The sequence below is a fragment of the Glossina fuscipes genome, unplaced genomic scaffold (genome assembly GCF_014805625.2).
Source record: "Glossina fuscipes isolate IAEA_lab_2018 unplaced genomic scaffold, Yale_Gfus_2 0, whole genome shotgun sequence".
Lineage (NCBI taxonomy): Eukaryota > Metazoa > Arthropoda > Insecta > Diptera > Glossinidae > Glossina > Glossina fuscipes.
In genome coordinates this window covers 3,625,584-3,648,756 of record NW_023998414.1, presented here as the reverse complement: position 1 = coordinate 3,648,756, position 23,173 = coordinate 3,625,584, and the positions used below count along the sequence as shown (strand labels likewise).

General features: G+C 32.5%; 3 protein-coding genes across 5 annotated transcripts in view; 2 read left to right on the top strand and 1 right to left on the bottom strand.

Annotated features, from left to right (window-relative positions):
- Positions 1-119: 119 nt before the first annotated feature.
- LOC119643995 (cytochrome P450 4d2-like) lies at positions 120-3,349 on the bottom strand. The gene is made up of 7 exons (XM_038043513.1): positions 3,174-3,349; positions 2,599-3,106; positions 2,144-2,530; positions 1,385-1,454; positions 1,133-1,323; positions 673-1,047; positions 120-594 (listed from the first exon to the last, which is right to left on the bottom strand). Exons 2-7 carry the CDS (start codon positions 2,759-2,761, stop codon positions 257-259), a joined length of 1,524 nt encoding a protein of 507 aa, XP_037899441.1. The 5' UTR covers positions 2,762-3,106; positions 3,174-3,349; the 3' UTR covers positions 120-256.
- Positions 3,350-6,355: 3,006 nt separating this feature from the next.
- LOC119644734 lies at positions 6,356-19,630 on the top strand. The gene is made up of 10 exons (XM_038044452.1): positions 6,356-6,632; positions 9,954-10,340; positions 10,412-10,481; positions 10,545-11,110; positions 11,183-11,511; positions 17,703-17,874; positions 17,945-18,331; positions 18,438-18,507; positions 18,659-19,224; positions 19,293-19,630. The coding sequence occupies exons 1-10, from the start codon at positions 6,476-6,478 to the stop codon at positions 19,628-19,630; spliced, it is 3,042 nt and encodes a 1,013-aa protein (XP_037900380.1). The 5' UTR covers positions 6,356-6,475.
- Positions 19,631-22,776: 3,146 nt separating this feature from the next.
- Positions 22,777-23,173, top strand: part of LOC119644711 (sex-lethal homolog) — a 67,246-nt gene continuing 66,849 nt past the window's right edge. For all 3 annotated transcript variants that reach the window (XM_038044426.1, XM_038044423.1, XM_038044424.1), the window contains exon 1: positions 22,777-22,926. In XM_038044426.1, the coding sequence (XP_037900354.1) occupies positions 22,850-22,926 (77 nt within the window). In that variant the 5' untranslated portion in view covers positions 22,777-22,849. The remainder of the gene's footprint in view (positions 22,927-23,173) is intronic.

Below are 23,173 nucleotides of genomic sequence, written 5' to 3'. Positions count from 1 at the left end.
CCCTATCCTAGCGTGGTGGGGTATAAATTATTGTTCGACACCCCCAGTGCATCAAATCATGAAAGGAACTCGAGTTTAGTGAAATCAATTTAGAACAACTTTACTTACAATTTGTCTAAAGCTATTAAATACAAGTTTAAATATATAAATCTTAACTGTAGAATATTATTTTTATTACATTTTCGTTTGGCCATAACACAATTAGTAAAAGATGCAAATGATGAAAATTATATTTCGATAAAGTGGAGCAGTTCAGTTACCATTTTCTAGGCTTAAGTCCTAAATGTACTCCGGTCACTGAAAGCGTAATAATGTGCGAGGCGGTCCGCACCTCAGGTCCCAACGGAAGCAATTCAAAGTGCCGCAACACTTTCGAAATAGTGCTTTTCATTTCCAGCATAGCAAATTTCTTACCAATACAATTGCGCGGTCCAGCCGAGAAGGGCGTAAAAGCGAATGGATTGAGTGGTTGGCTAATAGGTGTATCGAAACGTTCTGGTTTGAATATATCGGGCTCATCATAATAATCCGGATCGCGCAAAACCAAATAAAATGGTACACTTACGTTAGCGCCAGCTGGTATATTTAAATCGTCTGATTAAAACGGAAAATATTTAATTCATATTTGTCTCGAATCTAATCTAATTATATATTTGAAAAAAATATATTTACCTATAAGAACATCTTCGGTAACTTGTCGTCCTATAGAGGCTACGGGTGGATATAAACGCAATGCCTCCTTTATAACGCATTCCATGTATTTCAGCTCTTGCAGATTATTATAAGTAAGTGATTTATTATTATCATTATTTAATATATTTTGGATTTCGGCAACTAGTTTCTTCTGTACTAAGGGATATCGAGAAATTAAATATAAAATAAACGACATAGCGCTAGTAGTTGTATCATGACCGGCAAACATAAATGTCACAACTTCTTCGCGTATGTCTTCGTTACTTAAAGGGCTTCCATTAACGGAGGACAATAATAAAACATCTAATAAAGCCAAGCGTTTTTTAGTAGCCACATCTTCCACCGTTGCATTTTCTATATGGCATTTCACGTAACAACAATAAACAACAACAAATCAAAAAAATGAATAAATAATTTGCTTATCCTAAAATTAACTCACTTTCATACGTTCCGTCTCGTAAGGCTTTCTCCAAAGCGTCGCGTCGTTTTTGTATCACTTCATCAGTAAATTTATGCAAAATTTTTATATTATCGTGCAGTTTGAGATAATCGCTCCGAGCAGTTAAACGAAATAGCCAATCCAAGCGTTGGGTTGGTGTAATAAAACGTTTGCCAATTATTTGGCAAACACTGGAATTTTTATTATTAATCAATCCGTCAAGAATCGCTTATGCAAAATATATGAACTTACTGGGCCAATGCTCTAACATATTCAATATTGGGATTTTCTTGAGCGTTAACTTTAACACCCATAGCCGTTTCTGGAAGTAAGTGAAGCGGTGATGTGAAAACCAAGTAATGGAGCAAGAAGCATTATTCGCTTCAAAGCGAATTTTTTTTAGCCTACCAACAGCAACTGATACACGCTACAATCGTGAAAAATGATTTCGTGTAATGAGGTCGAGTCATGTAGCTGCGTAATGACCTTGCAATTGGCCATAGGAAGTAACTATATTAAGATTTAAATTTACATTCCATATAGTTTCGATGTTGCACTTTGGACACTACACCCTTAGATGATCGTTATTACCATATGCGCAGAGCTTCAGACCGGAATAATCTACGAATTGTAAACTGTAATTTTTCGCATTACATACGCATACTTGCAGATGGGTCATGTTAAATAACAACCCATCGTGTCTAGAGACGACCACACTCTTACACCGATAAGAAGGGCTTACAATGCCTAAGTTACACGGCCACAATGGAAATATGATTAGAGAATTCGACAAAAAAAAAAAAAAAAAAAAAAAAAGCTAACAGGAATACTATGATAAACGTAACGTCTACGATAATAATATGTAAAAAGTTGTATCACTTGCATCTGATTTGTGGCAAAAATAAATCGCAATAAAAAAGCGTTTATCTTAAAAAGTAAATTTTTTTTTTACTTCGTCTATATAATTTAGATAAGACTGAAAAGCAAATACGATACGAATCGTTCAATTACCTGTTATTATATCTAGAGCAGCTAAACTGACCTCCGGGTAAATATTGATAGGAGTTTTACCGTCAGCCTTACTAAACATATTTTTAACCAGCACAGTCGATTGCTGATCAAATATTTCAATAAATTGTTCCAATATTTTGAAATGAAATGTTGGCGTAATTATTCGACGACGAGTATGCCATTTTTTGCCTGTACTAGTAACTAGTCCACGACCCAACCAATCGACTAAAATATCGTAAAAGCTACTTTTTTTAATAATTTGTTGACTTGTTAAAATGCCCTCAATATAATTAACATCCATTACGATGATACTTAATTGATTTAAACTCCATAAGCGATGAATTTTACCGTATTTTCGTTTTCTCTCTAACGAACATTCGAATACATCTATAAAAGGATCAGATAAAATGAGTTTGACCTTAAAATAATTTTATTATCATTATAAGTTTACTTACTTTCCGTGGTTACGTTACGCATTTCTAAAGCATTGCCAATGATTGGAAATGTTTTAGGTCCGGATACATTTGATTGCCTTAAAATATTATCCCTTTTTTTTTTATAAATATAATCCCAAATGATGAGGGCAGCAAACAAACTCAATATTAATAATCCGAACATGTTAATATTACAATTATACTTTATATACTAAATTTAAGTTATCTTTTAAAAATATTCTCAAGATGCATGCACACTGATAACACAATAGCTGATATAAATTTGCTTGAGTAGCAAGGAAAACACATTATAATAAAAGAGATATTAACTTAAAATATTGCAAAATTATACTAAGCAGAGGCGATCAACAGTTTTATCTAGTAGCGCTTCATATTCAGATTATGATCAGCACTATACCACAAAGATATGAATGAACTGAACCAATAAATGATGCATTTATGGTGATATTATAAGAAACACGTTATGCGTAACAAGTTTGCGTTCCTTAGATCGATTAACTGGTAAAACCTGATAAGTGAGAAAAGCAAAAGTTAGTTGTACTGATTGTAACTGAAAGGAATAAAAACGTGCATACTTTGCATATTTCTATTGATGATTGCATCATTTTTTTTTATGATATTTTCTTTTGTCTACTTTTTCCAAAAAAAAAAATTCAACCTTGAAACATCCAAAAATTCGCATCAAAGAATTTACCTAAAGTGAAGATTTTCTTAAACAAAATTCAATTATTATCTTATTTAGCAGTTGTTGTGTGAGTGCTTTTAAAATGTGACAAAATACTGAGTCCATTCAGAATTGCTTCATATATATATATATATATATATATATTTTTTTTTTTTTTTTTGTTTTTTGCCTTTTTCACTTATCTGATATACTTCTATAAGTGCCTAGTGCAGTGATACTCTTAATTCATGTATAAAGATGTCTTACACTGGCCGCGCAATCTTAAAATTTCCAAATTACAAAATTTTCTTATCTAGACTTAAAAAATAACCAAGTGATGACCTATGAAATCCGAAATGACTAGAAATGTCTGATCATACTCTTATATAATAATAAGAGAAACAAGTAAGAACATTATAGACGGGAAACGTCGACTATTACATACGCTAAGCGACCTCGCTTAGTACGCTCGTTGTTCGCTCGTTCGTTTAGTAATAATATTCCAAAAACTAATTTTTATGAAAGCCCGCATATGGGAAGAGTAGACTTTCTCTCCGTAGAAGCGTTTACTTTTCGTGATAATGCCAAGATCTAAGTGATCCAAACTCCGTATCGTCAATTTTTTTTTTTGCTGAAACGCTCCTTCTGTATTAATTTTCATCATAAATTATTAAAATTTAAGCCTTCTTTCGAAGTATTTGCTACTCATGAGATATCTTATATGGAATAGGGCGAAGATATAGATCCATGTTTTATTTAATTACTATCACGGGCAAATTTTCATCACAAAAAATGAATTAACAATTAGGCTTTCTTGGCTAAGAGTTAACGTTACATGGGTATCCTTATATGCGATAATGTTTAATAACTAGATCTACGTGGGTCAAATTCTTTGTCAATTTACCATTATGAGCTAATTTTCAGAATGAAATATTGAATATTCGATCTTTTCCACCATATAAAGCATCCATATCCGTAGGAGGGGTTATATGAGAATGGGTTCAAAAAATTGCACCATCAATTTGGAATACCGGAATACTACTACTTAGTCACTTTTGCCGGGAAATTTTGAAAATTGCAATTTTTTTGCCATATAACAACAATTTAGAATAGGGCGTTACAATTCGACCAATCCGAACCATTTTCAATAGCGGTTGTTCTTGGATCAAAACACGTCACTGTACCAAATTTCATCGAAATATCTCAAAAATTGTGGCCTGCAGCTTGGACACAAAAATGCATGGACAGACATCGGACGGACAGACAGTCTTAGATCGATCGATATTATAGAAGGTGGTTCTCTCTTAAGCTCTTAGCACACCTACTGTACCACAAGTGGTATACGCTATAAAAAAAGTAAAAAATGCGTTAACTATTTTAACAACAAAGCGAACCTTGCAAATATGAACACAATTTAAGAAATCTGAGTCTCAAGATTAGTTGTCTATTCTAAGTATACTAAGTTTAAGAAAACAAAATTAGAAATTTCTCTTTCGTTTATTAATTCAACTTTTTTGCAAGTCACAGTTACTGTCATTATCATTAAAATATATAAGCCAACCTTGGCCAAGCATGATAAAGTAAAAAAAAAAAAGAAAAAAATCTCGACGATCGCATTTTAAATGCATTCAAAGAGTGCAAGCATTGAGAGGAGTGCATCATAAGCACAAGACGTAGTAAGAGACGCATGTTTTTGTATCCAATTTCTATCTCTATCCCCACCGTTCCATTTGGGTAAATAAATTATTATAAGTAAGGAAGCTGCACAAGTAAAACAGGCACCACTCGCTCTCTCTCTCGCTCTTTCTCTGCTCAGTAATTACAAAAAGAAAACAAACCTACACATCCCAGAAGAGAAATACGTTTTGAAAAATAGTGATATCCACCCAGCGACTTGAGAAAAAAAAAAAACAAGACAAAACTTTGTTATCGGATGCGTCAATGCTGGTATAATAAAACGAAAACAACCTTTGTAAAGGTTGATCTTAAAGGAAATGTGTGCAAAGATGATTGCGCTTAAATTTTCCTTCTCGTCTGCTTTCGTATATAGTTCAATTCAATTCAACCTTTGGAGGTTTAGTTTGCAAATATTATAAATTCGCAGATCTTTAAATGAATATCAGAGAAGTCAATTCTACATTTGACTACGTTTGCATTACGAAAAGACTTACAACCATTTGGTACACAAATCAAGTACTACCCTACTAGTCTTTATCTTCTTAAACCGAATTTTTTTAAATTTCCTCACCAGTATATCCATGATTAAAGGATAGGATAAAAAGAAAAGTATTCTAGTAAACAAGTGCTACATGAACGGCATATACTTTCGACAAATCGACTAATCTTCCCGGTCCACTCGCCTCAGATGGGGAAAAATTAAGATGGAAAGCTAAGATTTGGCCAAAGGTTAACTTTGAAGGAGAACATTAATAGCATTACGGAACCGTTGCGCAAAACTTCCCAAGACAAGCGGAAAATGTTTCCGATCGTCTAGTTGATCTAATCTTCAACTGCCAGGGTATACTTATAATAATGCTTTCAGATAATGAGTGTGAAAGATTCTTTTCAAGATAATGCAATTTTAGCACTTTTTTTTTTTTTTTTTTTTTTTTTTTGAAACAAGTTGTCCCGCTTCGTTTTATATTTTTCGACACATACGACACCATTTGACAATAAAATATTATATTGAAACTGCTTCGTCATTCACAATCGCTAATTTTACATATCTGATCTGATCTGTTAAAACATTTTTTTAAATAAGTTCTAACGGATTTGCTAAACGTTTGCCGCATTTAAAGTATATGCAGTTTCAAGTAGTCCAACTTGTTTGGCTATCTATTTATTGCAGTTGCAATTAGTTAATAAAATTTCTAATCTACCATATGTAGCTATTGTTGATATCACTTATTTGCAACTCTTTTCAAATTTCTTTCTCTCTAACCAATCTCGAAACTATCATTAAAAATCTCTTAATATTTATTACGAGTACTATATTTGAGTGCATTCTAAACTTTCCTGATCAATGCAAAAAAAAAAAAAAAAAATGAATAAAAAAATATATTAAAAAGTTTATGGTTATCATTTAAATTAAATGATTATAGAAGAAAAACTCTTAGTTATTCCGAAACACTCAGCCATATTGTGTGGTTACTTAAGATCGAGTTCAAGAATTACGGAAATAAAAAAAGCAAAAAAAAAAAAAAAAAGTGAAGAATGTTCTTAGCAATTTTTATAATTTTTATTAGCGCCCTCTTGCTCTGGGATTATTTATCAGTAAAGCGACGTAATGATATGTTGCATTATATGCCCGGACCAAGAGCTTTGCCATTTGTCGGTAATGCGCTTATGTATCGCGGGCAAACTCAAGAAGGTAATGTAAACGATTTTTATTTTCATGAAATTAATCTATAATAACGCGCATAATTTCATCTAACAATTAATAACACTTGTTGTTACCTAACCCTTCTTCTAAATATATAGAATTTAACCTTAAGCTTCGAATCATTTATTATTTAAACATATATACAATCTATATAGATATGTAGTGGTTTGCTTTGAACATTTTAATACCCATCATCAATTTGTTTAGGATATTTAATTGGTTGGTTGATAATTGATTATGCATATACACACTCACTCGTTACGTTAATCATATATCGTATCCTACGTATAAAAATTCATATTTTTTCCTACTACCGAAACTAGGAACATAACATTTTTACATATCCTTATTTGGGATAAAATTCTCAACTCGATTTAGTTAATTTTAGATTCATTCAATGAATCAATGAATTTGTGCATAATAATTACAAAAGATTAAATTTATATAATTAATCGATTTCAAAGTCTATATTACTAAGGCTTTCGTGTCATTTCACATTACAATGAGAGCGAACGCTATAGCGTTTACATTTGTGAACGCATTATTAACGGAGGAAATCACTGTAATACGATAAAATTAACTAAAAACATTATAGTCGGGCAAGTCCGACTATTAGATATCCTATATCAGCACTTCGTCTAACACAATTATTCACTCGTTTTAGTAATAATACACCAAACTTAAACATTATATATCGATATATTTCAGGAAAGTTCGCATATTAGTATCCAAAAAATAGAGCTACATGGTTCAAACTTGATACCGCTTAAGGTAGAGGCTATCTATGTAACACATAGAAGGGCTTAAAATAGACCCACCTTTAATTATACTGATGAAATTCATATTCAGAATAATCTTCTACATCGATCTATGTCTGTCTGTCCCTCTGCCCGTGTAATATCTTTCCATGTAAATTTGTAGTTAAGCTACAAATCACAACTTATGAGACATTGACTTGTTTTCTTAGCTTGAATCGGTCCACTTTTCCGACCTCTACCCATATAAAAGCCCTATTTGGAAAAGTCGTCATATCGAAAGAAATTGCAAATTTTCATAATTTCTCGACGAAACTCGATCTGTAAAAACGTTTGGACATTCTAAATTGGTATCCTCTCTCATATAGCCGCTCGTACGTAAACTAAATCTTTATATGGTAAAAAGCAATAATTTTTAATATTTCATGGCTGAAATTAGTCCATAACAGTTAATTGAAATAGAAATCAACCTTACCGAATTTGGACCATGTATGTCTATTTTTTGGATATCCCCGCATATAAGAGTTCCTCCATGGAAAGTATGCCTTTGCATGAAAATAATGTGTAAATTTTGGTGTATTATTACCAAAACGAATGAGTAATGAGTAACTGTGTTAAGCGAAGTAGGGTTGTATATCTGATAGTCGGACTTGCCCGACTATAATGATCTTACATGTTTTTATATGTTTTATGGAACTGATTTTAAGTGAAATTTAATCGATTCAATCGAAAGTACTTCTAAATCGATCCGTATAATGTCTAACCCGCTTCCTTCTGCGTATTACATACGTCATCTCAAACTTAATATACCCTGTTCATAAGTGGTGTATACTATGAAGAGAGTTCGAAGGATCTAAAAAACTGAAACTTTAAGCTAGAATGACAAGACACTTTTCTTAAAGCAAGACTTGTTTCCCTGCACAAAGATCTGAGGTTTTACAGGTGATCTAAAACGATGGATGAAAAGACATTTTGTAAAAATGAGCTTGTTCGGACTCGAGCGCCTGTTTCTTTGTATAACAAAAGTGTGGAAGAGTTTTTTGTCATCTGCAATAGCTATAATTAATTTAATTGATGCAGTAAATGAATACCGTATAAAGTCACATACGTAATTAAAATTAAAAATATGAAAAAAATGTTACTTTTGTTTTATCAGGACAACCGGACAACCGGTGTGAGAGATGTATATTATTGAAATTGAATGTTTAATAAAATGATTGATAATTCAATGTCAAGATTGCATCCGAGCTCTACACAGTCTTCAAACACTTGTCGACCTTGACTATCAGAATCATGTCTTATAGAAATTTTCTCTTACTGCACGGTGCATACATTTTTATGAGTTTGTAACGCCTGGGTTTATGGCGACGATTGGTAAAAAAATTGACATTTATTGCAAGAGTAAAATGAATTCGATTAGAATTGAACAAAACTAAAAATAATTTACATGCAAAGGGCAGCTTTTTAGGAAATGCTTGCTCGCTGAAAAGGGGGAAATAAACTGAAAAGGTAAACTTGGTGAACTTATCGGCGATTCGTTATAAATCAGTTGCATAAATACAATAAAAGCAGTCGCACGGCACATGTTCTAAAATCACGATTGTTATCCTAATATATCTTGATATCTTATAAATTAAAAAAAAAAAAGAATATAATTGCGGGGAGACGGGTATACGAAAGCAGGATATACGAATGTATCAAAAGCGTACTCGTGAGATTTCTTTGAAGCTTAGCGTTTTAGTTTCTTCAGCATATTTCGTTTAATGATTCGAGATTCAGCGTTGGATGGTACGCAATAAATATCTGCGAGCCATACTCATGCCAAAAGATTGCTGCATGTCATGTTAGAACACGTCACGATCTTATTTTATCAACCCTTACTCACTTTTAGCTGACCTTCGTTAAATTGATCTGTCAAGGTCATACGAGCACAATTAAGTTCTCTAAGCCACGGAGAGCTTTAAAACTCGACTTAAATTAATATCCGCACACATTCCACTGGTCATTTTACTTAAAAATGTAAGTGGGAAAATTTTCAAAGACCCGCTTCACTCCGCTCCAATAACATTCTTCCATTATATCCATATCATTATACCCACCACTGTAAGATAGGGGTACACGCATTTTCTTTTTTTTTTCTATGATGCATGTAACACCCAAAAGCAAGCTTCAGAGATCCAAGAAAGTATATTGTGAAATTCTGATTAAGCCATGTCCGTCCATCTCTATGGTGTTTGTAGTTGGCACTCTCCTGCTCGCAAAAATGAAGATATCGACAGGGCAGAAGCCCGCACTGGAGCATAAACTGAACTCAATTCCGTTTTTCTTAACCTCAAATGCCTAAAATCCTCCTCTTCTTTCTGCCTAAAACTGAGTTAATTCTAAAACGAATATGACAGACATCGCGATCAATTTCTTCTTAATGATACCAGCGATATGGGTATCAAATAAAAGAACTTGGAAAGTAGAATTCAAAAAAAAAAAAAAAATAGTAATGGGTATGCGAGATTCGGCCCCCCCCCAAATATAACTTTCTTACTTTTTCTATTTATAGAAATTTCAAAACTTATTCAACGCAACAGGAAAAAATACGGTCCCCTGTATAGGGTATGGGTTCTGCGACAACTTGCAGTTTTCTCGTGTGATCCGAAAGACTATGAGGCAGTGTTAAACTCAACGGAATATTTAACTAAAAATAATTTATACGATTTATTGTATGGTTGGCTGGGTACGGGTCTATTAATGAGCGACGGTAAAAAATGGCATTCCCGAAGGAAAATTATAACGCCAGCGTTTCATTTTAAAATATTGGAAGATTTCGTTGAAGTATTCGATCAACAAAGCGGAGTGATGGTGAAAAATTTATTATCCAAAGCTGATGGTAAAACGCCAATTAATATGTATCCAGTGGTATGCTTGGCAGCATTAGATATAATAGCCGGTAAATAGAAAAGCCCAATTAGATTATATAATGATGGAGGTGATTAAGTAAGTTTAATTTCTTATTTGCAGAAACGGCAATGGGCGTGAAAATCAACGCTCAACAAAATCCACAATTTCCGTATGTGCAGGCAGTTCAATGGTTCGTTGAAAACATAAAGCAATGATTTCATTATTTTTTACTAAATATATGGGATCTTTATAGCGCAAGCGATATCATTTCAAAACGTTTCGTTAAGGTGTGGCTACGTGTCAATTGGATTTTCCGTTTACTCGCTCCTCACGACTATAGACGTTTAATGGAAAGCATTCGGTTGATGCATGAGTTTACTGAGAAAATTATTATGGAGAGACGCAAAACTTTACAAGAAAATTTAAAAAAGGACTCATACGGAGCACTCAACCAAGTCGACGAACTGGGACAAAAGAAACGCATGGCATTGCTGGATGTTCTCTTGCAATCGACCGAAAATGGTGTCGGATTAAGTAATGAAGATATACGCGAAGAGGTTGACACTTTCATGTTTGAAGGTCACGATACCACTACGAGTGCAATTTCGTTTGCATTATGCTTGATTTCACGTCATCCCGAAGTGCAGCAAAAACTTTTCGATGAAATACGTTCGGTGTTCGGGGTTGATAAAGATCGTTCGGTGACAATTCGAGATTTAGGTGAATTGAAATATTTGGAATGCGTTATTAAGGAATCGATGCGTCTATATCCTCCAGTACAGATGATAGGTCGCTATTTCAACGAAGATGTGGAAATACGTAAGGTTTTTTAGAAACGCTTTCTAACTCGAACTTCACGTTTCGCTAACGTTTCAATTTTTACGATTGCAGGTGGTAAACGTATACCGGCGAATACTAATTTCACATTAGGAATTTTCATTATTCTACGTGATCCCAATTATTTCGAGGATCCAGATGTTTTCAAACCCGAACGCTTTATGGCCGAAAATATACATAAAATTTATCCTTACGCCTATATTCCTTTCTCGGCCGGGCCACGCAATTGTATTGGTCAAAAATTTGCTCTCTTGGAAATGAAAAGCACAATAAGTAAAATGTTACGTCACTTTGAATTATTACCCCTGGGTCCCGAAGTGCGTCCTTTACTAAATTTAGTATTACGTTCAGTAAATGGCTGCCATATTGGATTAAGACCGAGACAATACTAAAAAACAAATCAAAAATGGCAATAATAAAAAAAAAAAAAAATTTGTTTTAAAAATAAATAAGCGAAATAAAATGAAAAAAAAATTTCTAACGTACACTGGTTTGCTTATTTTTAACTGCAGCACTGGACACTGGAAATGGGATAATGATAACATATCGTCCTATCGCACAAATCATAGGTCAAAATTAACTTTTTTATATCCATGCTTCGCCTGATTAATTCTTAATCGGATTATGGCATCGATAGCTTATTATTAGGAGTTAGCAAAAATAGTTGGCTATTTTTTCCCTTCAAAAAGGCATTTAACGAAAAAAATCGATCGAAAGAATTCATATAGGTTTGGCAGCCAGGATCCACCCACCGACCCGCGTACCCGCTTCATCAACAAGGCGAACCTACGTAAAACCATACTGCATCAAACTGAATAAGTGATAATCAGAAGACGCCTTATCTAGTGAGTAGACTGGGTCCATTCGAGCTGCAACAGTGTATCCATGGTCAACTCTTGCAACGACTTACCAAAATGCCATTTTCAGTCAATTTGTGTGGTAGCAACTTATTTTGCTCGTTTTCGACCTTTCCCGTCCTATGTATAAAAATCTAGAAACAATTGATTCATGAACTGATAGGTGGAATTTCGTGCAATAAGGCCGTCTTTTGTCATTCGCTGAAACCCAAATTGACAATTGAAAGATGATGGAGGTGCGTCAACATCAGCTTCTGAACATATTTGATGGGCTGCGGCAGCAGATTTCTTCAAATTAAATAACAACACAAAAATGATTAGCGTCGGCGTACACTGAATAAATCGATAACATGGAAAACTGTTATTCTATATATAGAGGAAGGTCAACATCATCCAATTCAACTGTTATGTACCCTGGTATTTTCCATACTTGTAGAAGTCGCAGGCCAAAGTTTTTCGTAAACCACTTAATAAGTAAAATATCAATGCCAAATTTAAAGCGCTAAACTGAACGCTCTATAAATTTGAGGCAGTAACGTGGAGAAATGAATTAGCCATCGCTGCAACCGGTTTTAAACGATAAGAAAAATATTGAAAAATTTTTCGGTCTTTCTGTCAAAAGTTTCGATGTCACACTCATAATTTGAATAGACCGACGACCGAGGGTCGACATGCAGACATAATGAAATGGATCTCATCTGATCCTCAAATTAATATATCTATATTGCGTTCATATTTGACAAATATAACATACACACAAAACATTATTTCGAACAGAATAAATAATTTTGAATGAATTGAAATTTCTGTAAGAATTTTCTAAGTCTTCCAAGTCTCTGCGTTATCAGAGTTATAAGTTCGGCCGAACAAAACTAATAGTCCACACAAAAATGGAAAGAGATAGTCTAAAGCCTAGAACATTTTTGGGTATAGATTAGATCATATTTAGAGATATATTCTGCCACTGTGACCGGTCGTCACTAGTCATAAGAGAAAACCATATGCTTTCCCGTTTTTTATTATAGCTTTGTGACTTTGTATGATTTTTGGTTTTCCGGAGGAACAGTAGTCACAATAGTACATATCCCAATCTCAATTACGTTATAAAAGAAGGCTGTTTGTTAAGCCAAGCAAATTGCAAACAAAAAATGGTTTGTAACTTTATAACGTCTCTGCGATGTTGCTCAGAAGATCGCTTTAATGTATAATCTTTCGCAATATGCTTTTAAACAAAGCATTCAGAACAGCAATAAAGACAACACAAATAAAACAATAACAACAAAAAGCTGAAAAGCTAAAAAGCTAAAAAGCTAAAAATCTTTCTCTACGCTTTTACAGGGCAACGCAAATTCATTACAACAAGTACGAAAAGTATATTTCACTAAGCTCGATTCTCTTATATTTATCGCATTATTCTAATAAAAAAATAAAAAAGAAATTTGCGTACTCTATAATATTAGATGGACGCGGCTGATTTTTCTTCACTTATGTAGAATATAAGAAAGCCTTAGCACTTTTTTCTTCTGTGACCAATCACTCCGGGGATGGCTGCTATACGTGCGTGATAAGAAGTCATTAATGAATACTAGGAAGAGAGAAGAGGAAAGAGCAGAGCCTTGTGGTACACATGCGTTTAAATGGATTATAACTCGTATCGGACACAAGAGCATTTTGCGATATTCTGTGGAATACCGTTGAAGATAACAAGGGCAACGACCTTACGTTCGCCAAAATGGCGAATAGTTCGATTCCACTTTTTAGTGAGGTAGAAAATTAGTAGATCACCACTGGACCAAAGCCATATTGCCTGTCGCCAATTAGATAGTTGGATTTTAAATATCTCGTTAGATGTTAGTTGATCGTGACCTCCATGAGTTTGACTGTTTGACCGGAATTGTTTCGCAATTGTGGAATGATTTGCAGGATTTATGGAATTATACTTCTTAGATATGAATTGGATATTGGCAAACTGCCAGCAAGTTGGAAAAGTGCCAGAACTTGTGCACTTGCTTTTTTGCGTGTTTTGCCCCATTTAATGAATGATTAGCAAACAACTCAGAAGATGGATCGATTTAGTGCATTTTTAATACCAGCCTACGGGCAAGAACTTCCAGTGTTTTTGCCATAGGCGTTATCTAAACTTTTGCGAACGGAAGAATATCTATCATCGATATTACGTAGATGGACAGAGGGACAGACGAACATGCTTAGGTGGATACAAAACTTGACGCTAGTTAAAATGTATATATATATATATATATATATATATATATATATATATATGTATAACATAATTAGCGTAAATAGAACGTATTGCGTAATCGAACGAACTGCAGCTGAGGATCATATGATTTAGAAAGCTCACCATATGATAAGATTTTGTTTAGCAAGTGATTTTTTTTTGTTTTTTGTTTTTTGGCAAATAATTTTAATTACTTTTTTAATTAGATAATTATTTTTAATATCAATTTTAATTGAAATGTGATTTATTTATGTGAGTTATATGTGAGGTATTTCAAAATCATGGCGTTTGATAGATTAATCACACGATATGATTTTGTTTTTATAAATATGTCGCTGCAAGAATACAATGCATCCTATATGTTCAACTATACGCAAATCAATAAAACGTAACAGTTAGTGTATAATACACTATTCACAATGCGCAATGCAATCATTGTGTTCATCGCTTAAGTTTTATGCATTACTGCAGAAACGCAACTAGATGGCAAAAATTTATCTTTGCTACGCAAGCATATATTTGCATTGATGAGCACAATAATGTGATGATGATGATGATGATGATGGTGTTGCTCCATGCATTCGGTGCATCGGTAATGGAAAGAAATCAAGCAATCTTTGTTTGTCCCGAATGATTGATTAGAGCCTTGCATTGCTGTAGTGAGACACAGTACTTATCATAGGCGTTCTATTCAATTGTTTAATTAATAATAATTCAAAAGCAAGATTTTCTTACTTAGAAAATTTGGCATAAAATAATTGCTTGGAATAAATTCTTGCAAGCACCTAACCTAATGCGAGTCGAACATCGAGGAGACAACATACCTCAAGAGCATATTTTTTTCTGCGAACGAGTTATCATCATTTTCCCTGGGATATTTTCTTACCTCTTCTTCTTAGCGGACAACATTTCTATTCTTATCATCGATGACGGCGATATATCAGAAATTTTCTTCCCCTTCTAAAATTCGCTTCAAGTAGATTCTATTTGCCGTTGCTGTTTTAATTGCGTCAAATTATTTAAAGTATAGAATTTTCACTTTTCAGTTAAAAAAGGATCAGTTCTTGAGAGACCATCAGTCATCTCTAAAATATATCTATCGAATATTATATTACGACAGGAAAATTAATATGATCTCTTAAGATAACGGCATTTACTTTCTTGAGAGTAATCAAGGCATTGTTGTTGGCATAAAAAGCATAATTTTCTTGTAAGAATGCATTCATTCATCCATCCATTATCATCCACACATATGCATTCGTAATCTTTATATGCCATGGAAATTTAGAAGAGCATAAGTTAGTTAATAACGAAGAATTTTTTCTTTATTCTATCGCTTTTACATTAGTACGAAAACGAACATTTTTATTCGTATTAATATTTCTTTCGTCAAGTTTATCAAAGCATGCATTGCTGTTCGGAAAAGTTGGCAAAACTTAAATCGCGAACCCTAACCTCTGTTTCTCTTTTTTTGAAAAGCTTCTTTGCTTTGCAGATAAGTTTGCAATAATTTCTGTCTAACACCTTCTAACAGTTCTATCAAAGCGCCGCAAACTAAGTTCAGCGGATGTCTTCTCTTTTTACATAACTAAGAAAAAATAAAAAAAAAATAAAAATTCAATTTAAAGTGTTTACGAAATGATGAAAAATTTTAAAAAATCATTATAAAGGTAAATAAATCAATAATAATAATAATAATAATAATAACGTTTCATAATAAGGGAATGAAAAGCTTCTCATCCATCGCATTGCTTTTTAAAGCATCTAACTATATATATATATATATTTTTTTTTTTTTTTGATTCTCGCAATAGCACAATATATAATGTGATGAAAATAAGAAAATTTCTATAAAGAAAATATTTTTTAAATAAATATTGCAATTCTAGTTAATTCTAATTTGACAATGAACGAAATGAAATAAGAGAAGTGAAGGAATTTCATAATTAAAACCAACTATTATTGCATCAATTATATTTAAAATCAATTATTAAAAAAAAAATAATAAAATAAAATAAAATAGAAAATAATAAATTCACTCATTTCTAACTTGTTTGTTTGCATATATACATACATCGTATGTTTACAAGCAATTATTTCAAATACATCAAAGTCTTATTTTGCTTTGTTCAGTAAGAAGCGGAAGAGTTAATCAACTGGCACGACGAGAAAGTATTTGATGATAAGTCCATAAAACTTTTAATAATGTTTTGAAATTTTTAGATGAAAATTTTTTTTTTTTTTTTTTTTTTTTATTTCCAATCTGATCAATCACTAAGAGGATGTCCCCTTACAAAGACGCCAGGAAAGAGAAGTAGTAGTAGTAGCTCCCAACTAGTGTTATACATTCGCTATAGCTATGAGCAAAGCAAATTCTACCATACTTGAGATTTAAACCCGCAAACACTGACTTGGTAGTCGCGATTCTTACTTACTCGGCTACCCCTAATGCCTTCCCGCATTACTTTTCGTTAATCATTGATATCACAAGAATGGCGTATTTAGAGAAATCATTTTACATATCCAACATATTAAGCAGGCCACTGGAAATGACTTTCACTTTCTTTCTTCCACTCTTTAAAACCGAATTCATTTTATATAAATAAATGTACCCCTGAAATGTAATTTCGGCAATTGTAGGTTGGTACATGTTGCCCAAACCGCAAAAGAAATCAATTTATTGAAAAAATGGAACTAGACGAGAATCGCTCTTAGTAAAATATCTCGGGCGATAAAATAATTTGTACTCGACATATTTAAACGATTAACTAACGCACTAGCACGAGCATTTCATAGGCTTGGATTAGTAAATAAAAGTGAAAAGTAACCGTAAGCGATCCTAAACGGCGACCCCATCAATTCCAATTGAAAATATTGAGAAAGATTTCGAAAAATTGCAATTTCTACCCACAACAATGTTCAGAAAGTTTCCTATTTACTCAGTTTGCCCACGCGTTTCGCTGGTCTTAATAAATGATATCAAATTTCCGATTGCTTTCTTTGATTCTTCAGGTAATCATTTCCCTCTTAGGTTTTTCTTTCAACGCAGCTCTGTAAACTTTTGTTCTAGGGCTCTGCATTGCTGAGTTGCGTTCACAATGCAATTTCCCTTCGCTGGGGATAAAAGTGATAAAGAAAAAAAAAAGTCCTCTTAGATCGGGTTTTTTCTTACGACGGTTGACCTACTTTTATACTTACTGCTTATGAACGATAATTTCTTTCCCTTTTGCAGGAGTAAATTTTTGTTTTATTACACGGTTCATTAATTTACTCAAGTTGGAATTTTTATTTTTTATTTTTTGGAAATTTTTCATATATATATAAAATGAATCGCTTGAAAGCGTACACCTTCATCTATTATAATATATCTTGAATACAAAATAAAAGAAATTGTTTTTTTTTTTATAAATTTGACAGGTTTTTTTTATTTTTTTATTTATTTTATTTTTGACAAATTTTATTTATGTTTTGATGAATATTGCAAGGGAGCATAATGCTTTTGGAAATAATTTTATTTGTAACCATTCTGGTTACGTGGGACTATTATAAACGTTCGGTGGCAACAAAAACTTTAAAAAACATACCTATAGTTTCCCGGATACCATTTATTGGGTCTTTTTTAATTTTGGGTACCATGCATCCGGACAGTAAGTAACGCATTAAACACTTTCCAATTTTGAAAGATTAAAGTTTGCACACAAAATTTTTTATTAACAGATTTTCATATACGATGGCCTCAGTTTGTGCAACGCTATGGTAAAACATTCTATTCGCGTATTATAGGCCAAACGGTAGTTGTCACAGTGGATCATCGTTTAGTCGATGCTTTGCTTAGCAGTCGTCAGCATTTAAGTAAACATTTTGTCTATCACTTTCTAAAAGATTGGTTGGGCTCCGGTTTACTATTGAGCAGTGGTCAGATTTGGCAGCAAATGCGTAAAATTATAACGCCAACCTTTCATTTTCAGATATTAGAACAGTTTATAGAAATATTTAATCATCAAGCAGATACATTTATTAATACACTTGAAAAATTTGCTGACGGTAAGCAATATGTGAACATCTACGACGCGGTGAGTCTATTAACGCTGGACAATATAGCGGGTAAGAAATATGAATGTGAATGAGAATATGTATGATTCGGGGCAAACATTTTTAGTTAAATTTTATTTATTTTTTTATTTATTTATTTTTTTTTTTTCTTCTATAGAAGCTGCCATGGGTGTTTCTATAAATGCTCAATTGAATTTTAAAATGGACTTTGTAAAGGCAGTTAAAGTGTATGATTCCCTTGTTATTTTTACATCCTTCTTTTTTAAACTTTTTTTTTTTTTTTTTTTTGCTCTATAAACTAGAAAATTTCCTTTTCTCTCGCTCTAGCTCGTATATGTGTAAGTGTTTTTCCTAACCCATAAATTTTCTCTATTTTAGAGTAACCGATATAATATCAGATGGCTTTGTACGTCCACATTTGGGAATTCCTTGGTTAAGACGGTTAACGTCTCCACGCTTGCATAAAGCTCGTGCGGATAGTGTGAGAATTATTCACCAATTTACAGAGCGAATTATACGAGAACGTCAAGACTTCTTGTTAGAAAATTCCCATTTAGAGAGGAAGGTCTCACAAACTGATAACGATTTGCATCTTAAGAAACGTTCTGCTCTGTTGGATGTTTTATTAACATCTCTTGATGTAAATGGTCAACCTTTAACGGATAAGCAGATACGCGATGAGGTGAATACGTTCTTATTCGAAGGTCACGATACTACTAGCAGCGCTATCTCTTTCTGCTTATACGCGTTATCTCGCCATGCCAATGAACAGCAAAAGTTATTTGAAGAGTTGCACAGCTACTTCGGGGATGATTTACAACGTCCATTAAACTACAATGATTTGCAACAGTTGCCGTATTTAAATTGTGTTATTAAAGAATCGCTTAGACTTTATCCGCCCATTTCGGCAATTGGGCGGATGTTAGATTCTTCTTTGGAAATGGGTAAATATCCAAAACAACATCTCTTTCTCATATTCCCTTCCTTATTTTCTTTTATCTCTCCTTGATAGACGATTACACATTGCTAACTGGAACCAATGTTATTATATTACTTCGGGAAATGTTACGAGACCCACATGTTTTTTCCAATCCGCAAAATTTTCAACCCGAACGTCATTTTACTTTAACGACGGAGTCAACTGCCTATAGTAATATACCGTTTAGTGCCGGCCCTCGTAATTGTATTGGTCAACGTTTCGCTTTAAATGAAATTCGTGTAATCCTAATTAAAGTTTTACGCCATTACGAGCTATTACCTATCGGTCCAGAGGCCCAGCCTTCCATAAAATTGATTTTACGATCTACAACCGGTATTAACATAGGTCTTAGGCCAAGACATTACGTGTAAGAATACATCACATCTCAATTTTATTTAAATACAAGCTTGTGATATTGTTATTAACTTAAATCTATAAGCCTTTAGCGAACACGTTATAAAATTATGTTATTGTTAATTATATTTTAAGTTCTACAATAAAATCGAGAAGGGAATTTTTTAAGGGTATACTTTTGTTTACGTAATTATGGTTCGAAACTGGAATTTATAGCTAGATTTTTTTTCGTGATCTAAAAATCATATAGACATCTCCAAATTTCGCCGAAAGAATATCACTAGTTTGTGAATCTTCCCAAAACCTCATTTTTTCCAATTAATATGACTTTGTAAAGAAAATAAGATCATCGTAAAATACATTAATCATCTTTTTCGTACTTTGATATTTTATTCATAATTATTCTTTCTGAAGTTGGAATACTTTCCAATAAAACTTTTTATACGAATTTCGTAAGCTGTCACAAGTTTTATGTTTAATGTTAAATAGCAGAATTGCTTGTCTACTACAGAAATGAAGCTGTTCTATGTATCTGTTGTCGTTTATTTGTTTTTGCTATCAACTATAACCTGCCTGTTCTAGAGAACGAAAATACTTGAATGAATTGAGTAAACCAAAGCGAACCTAAAACTGCTTTAGATTATTCCATCACTCTTTGAATTTTGAAAGTTAATGCTTTGCTTGCTTGAAAAAATTCGAACTGCAGTTTTTCTTCTCACAATTATTCAAATTTCATGGCATACCCATTGTTTACTATTAAATGAAATAAGAAAAGTTTTTATTTTTTTAATTTATCTTGCCGTAAAATTTAATTTAGAAAAGTAATAAAATTGTACATATTCATTAATTTTTGTTTTGTAGTAAAATATTTCCACGCGCGATTTTCACAATAATGAGAGTGACAGAGTTGCCAATATTTGGAGAGACTATTTTCATAACAGCAAAAAAACTATATAAAAGTAGAATATGTAAGACACAACACGCAGAAACCGCTAACTCAGAGTCATGTGTGTGTGCCTTGACCGAGCGTATTTCGAATGCAGAACGACTTCTTTTAAAATAATAGCTTAAAATGGAAAAGTATCAATTTGAGTTTTTCCTGCCTTTATGAACTAATTGAAAACGTATTCAATAAAAACTTTCTTGATCTTTCCTAGAATTCATTACACGCCTAGACGAATTTCGGATTTTGAACCGAGCGAAATATTCTATTCTTTTTATACTCTACATTAATTCTCGCAAGAGTATTGTTACAAAAATTTTTGCGAATGTATGCAGCAAAAACTCTACCGATTCACAATCCATTTAATATCACTCCATATAGTTTAGTGGTCAACTTACCGTTCGAAATTTTCATAATATTTTCATGACATATGTTATATTGACATATTTACCTTAAGCGCTGTTATAAAAATATTGAATTTTTACAAACAGTCCCTATACTTGAAAAACGTTCTAAAATTTACAGATATTTCGAAAATGTACCAATTTATTTTGAACCTTTTATCGCAACTCATCTTTATGGGGAACTGATGAAAGTAAATGGATCAATACCGTTAATTTTGGTTCATATTTTTTGACCGATCTAATGTTATTTACGTAGCTTAGAAGGTTTGCAGCGCGTATTTCAGAAAGTTGCAAGGATGCCGCTACGTCTGTAGCCCCCGCCAATTTTTGCAAATGTTACTATAAATTAATACTGGTCTATTTCAAGGTTATAAGACTTTTGGTGGTGAACGACTACGTTTTATACAGTTGCTTCTAGTAATTTAAAAAATTTTTAAATTTTAAATGATTGTAGGGATCGTCAAAAAAGAAGACTTCTTCCTTTTCGCTTGAATTATCATTCGTTGCTAGGGCACTTTTATTTACAATAAATTATTTGTAATTAGTCAATCCGTTTTTACGATGTCTGAATAGTTTTGAGTTGGTAATCATATTCCTACGACTCGAAACTGGATTTTTGATATTGCTTATGGCAATGCTGTCCTGAATGTATTCTCAGTCTCATTTATCGCTTGGTACGGTTTACTTACACGTAAGGAATTTGGAAACGGCATAATTAATATAATTATTTTTTGTTGGTGTCTCCAAAAAAAAAAAAGAAACAATTCAAGAACTTTATATTTTTATTGTTTCATCATTGAGAAGCACTGCAGTAACTCATATTTGCAGTAATTGCTCCCAAAGAATAACATCAGCAACAACACAAATAAAAGAAAATCTTAAAAAATATTTTTGGTGTGTATTCTAAAAGTTTCTATAGAATTAATAAAAAAAAAAAAAAAGGAAAGCAAGAAGAAGAAAAAAGCGAAAAATGCAATATGTGTGACAAGAAATTGAAAAGAAAGGAAAATAAAGTAACTCGTGTGAGAAACTACCAATGAAATAAAACCAACGTTTTATAGAGTTCATATCAATGAATGGGTGCGTGTGCATGGGTGTGAGTGCGCCAGGAATTTGGATAGATTTGTTAAAAAAAATTCTTGTTAACCTAGAAATTTTTAAAGTCAAATTTTTTTTGTTAGGAGTTATTTGAAATGTCTACACGCCATCATTAAATGTGTGTGTGTGTTGTGTGTGCGTACTTTCGAATGTACGTGGGTTGATGTACATTTGCTTATTCCTCCTCCGCGTCTTTTGATACTTTGTTTTTACTAGGTTTTTTCGCGTTTTTAATAATCTCTGCAAATTATATTTGCATTATATTATCTAGCTGTCATGCTTATTTTTTTTTTTTTTCTGTATATAGTTCAACCCTCCCTCTTTTTATAAGAAAGCATAGAAAGAAAAGATGCTGTTTTATATTTGAAAAAAATTATTTTTCACAGCGTGACATTTTAGTTGAAATAAATTAATTTTCTTCTGTTTTAATGAACAGAAAAAAAAATGTAACAAAGTTTGCTTGTTTCCCCCATTTCTTTTGTACGTACATCGTGTACATATTTGCGCGTAAGACATAAGAACTACAGTTACCGGTCTTTTTATTACTTTGCGTTCTTTTTTTATGGGATAAATGTGATCATCAGGGTTGCCAATACTTGCCTTTTGTTTTGTAAATTTTTCAATACTTTCGCATTAAATTATCAAAACGAAGTATTTTAATAACCTTTTTTTATTATTTTTTTTTTTATTTTTCAGTTAACAAATAATTATAGCAAGCAAAGCGAAAACAAAAAACCCAAAAGCAAACGTAAATATTTTTCTTATTTTTTTTTAAATATTAATTTACATTAATGTACGGTTACGGGTACGGTTATAATATAAAAGGTGGTGCTTATGCACCCTATGGCTATAATGGTTATAAACCAAGGTATTTATATAAATCTATATATTTAAAAAAATTTTTAATTTTTTTTCTTTTGCTTAAGTTTTGTTTAAATTGTTTTCATTTTTCTTATCACTCAGTATTGAATTTGAATTTGAATTTATAATCTTTCTATTTTTTTTTTTTTTTTTTTTTTTTTAATAAAGTATATTATTTATTTCAATTAATATTAAGCTAAGAGTTACTGAGTATCGAAATTAGAAACAAATTGTACGAGGGACTGTATCGGCTT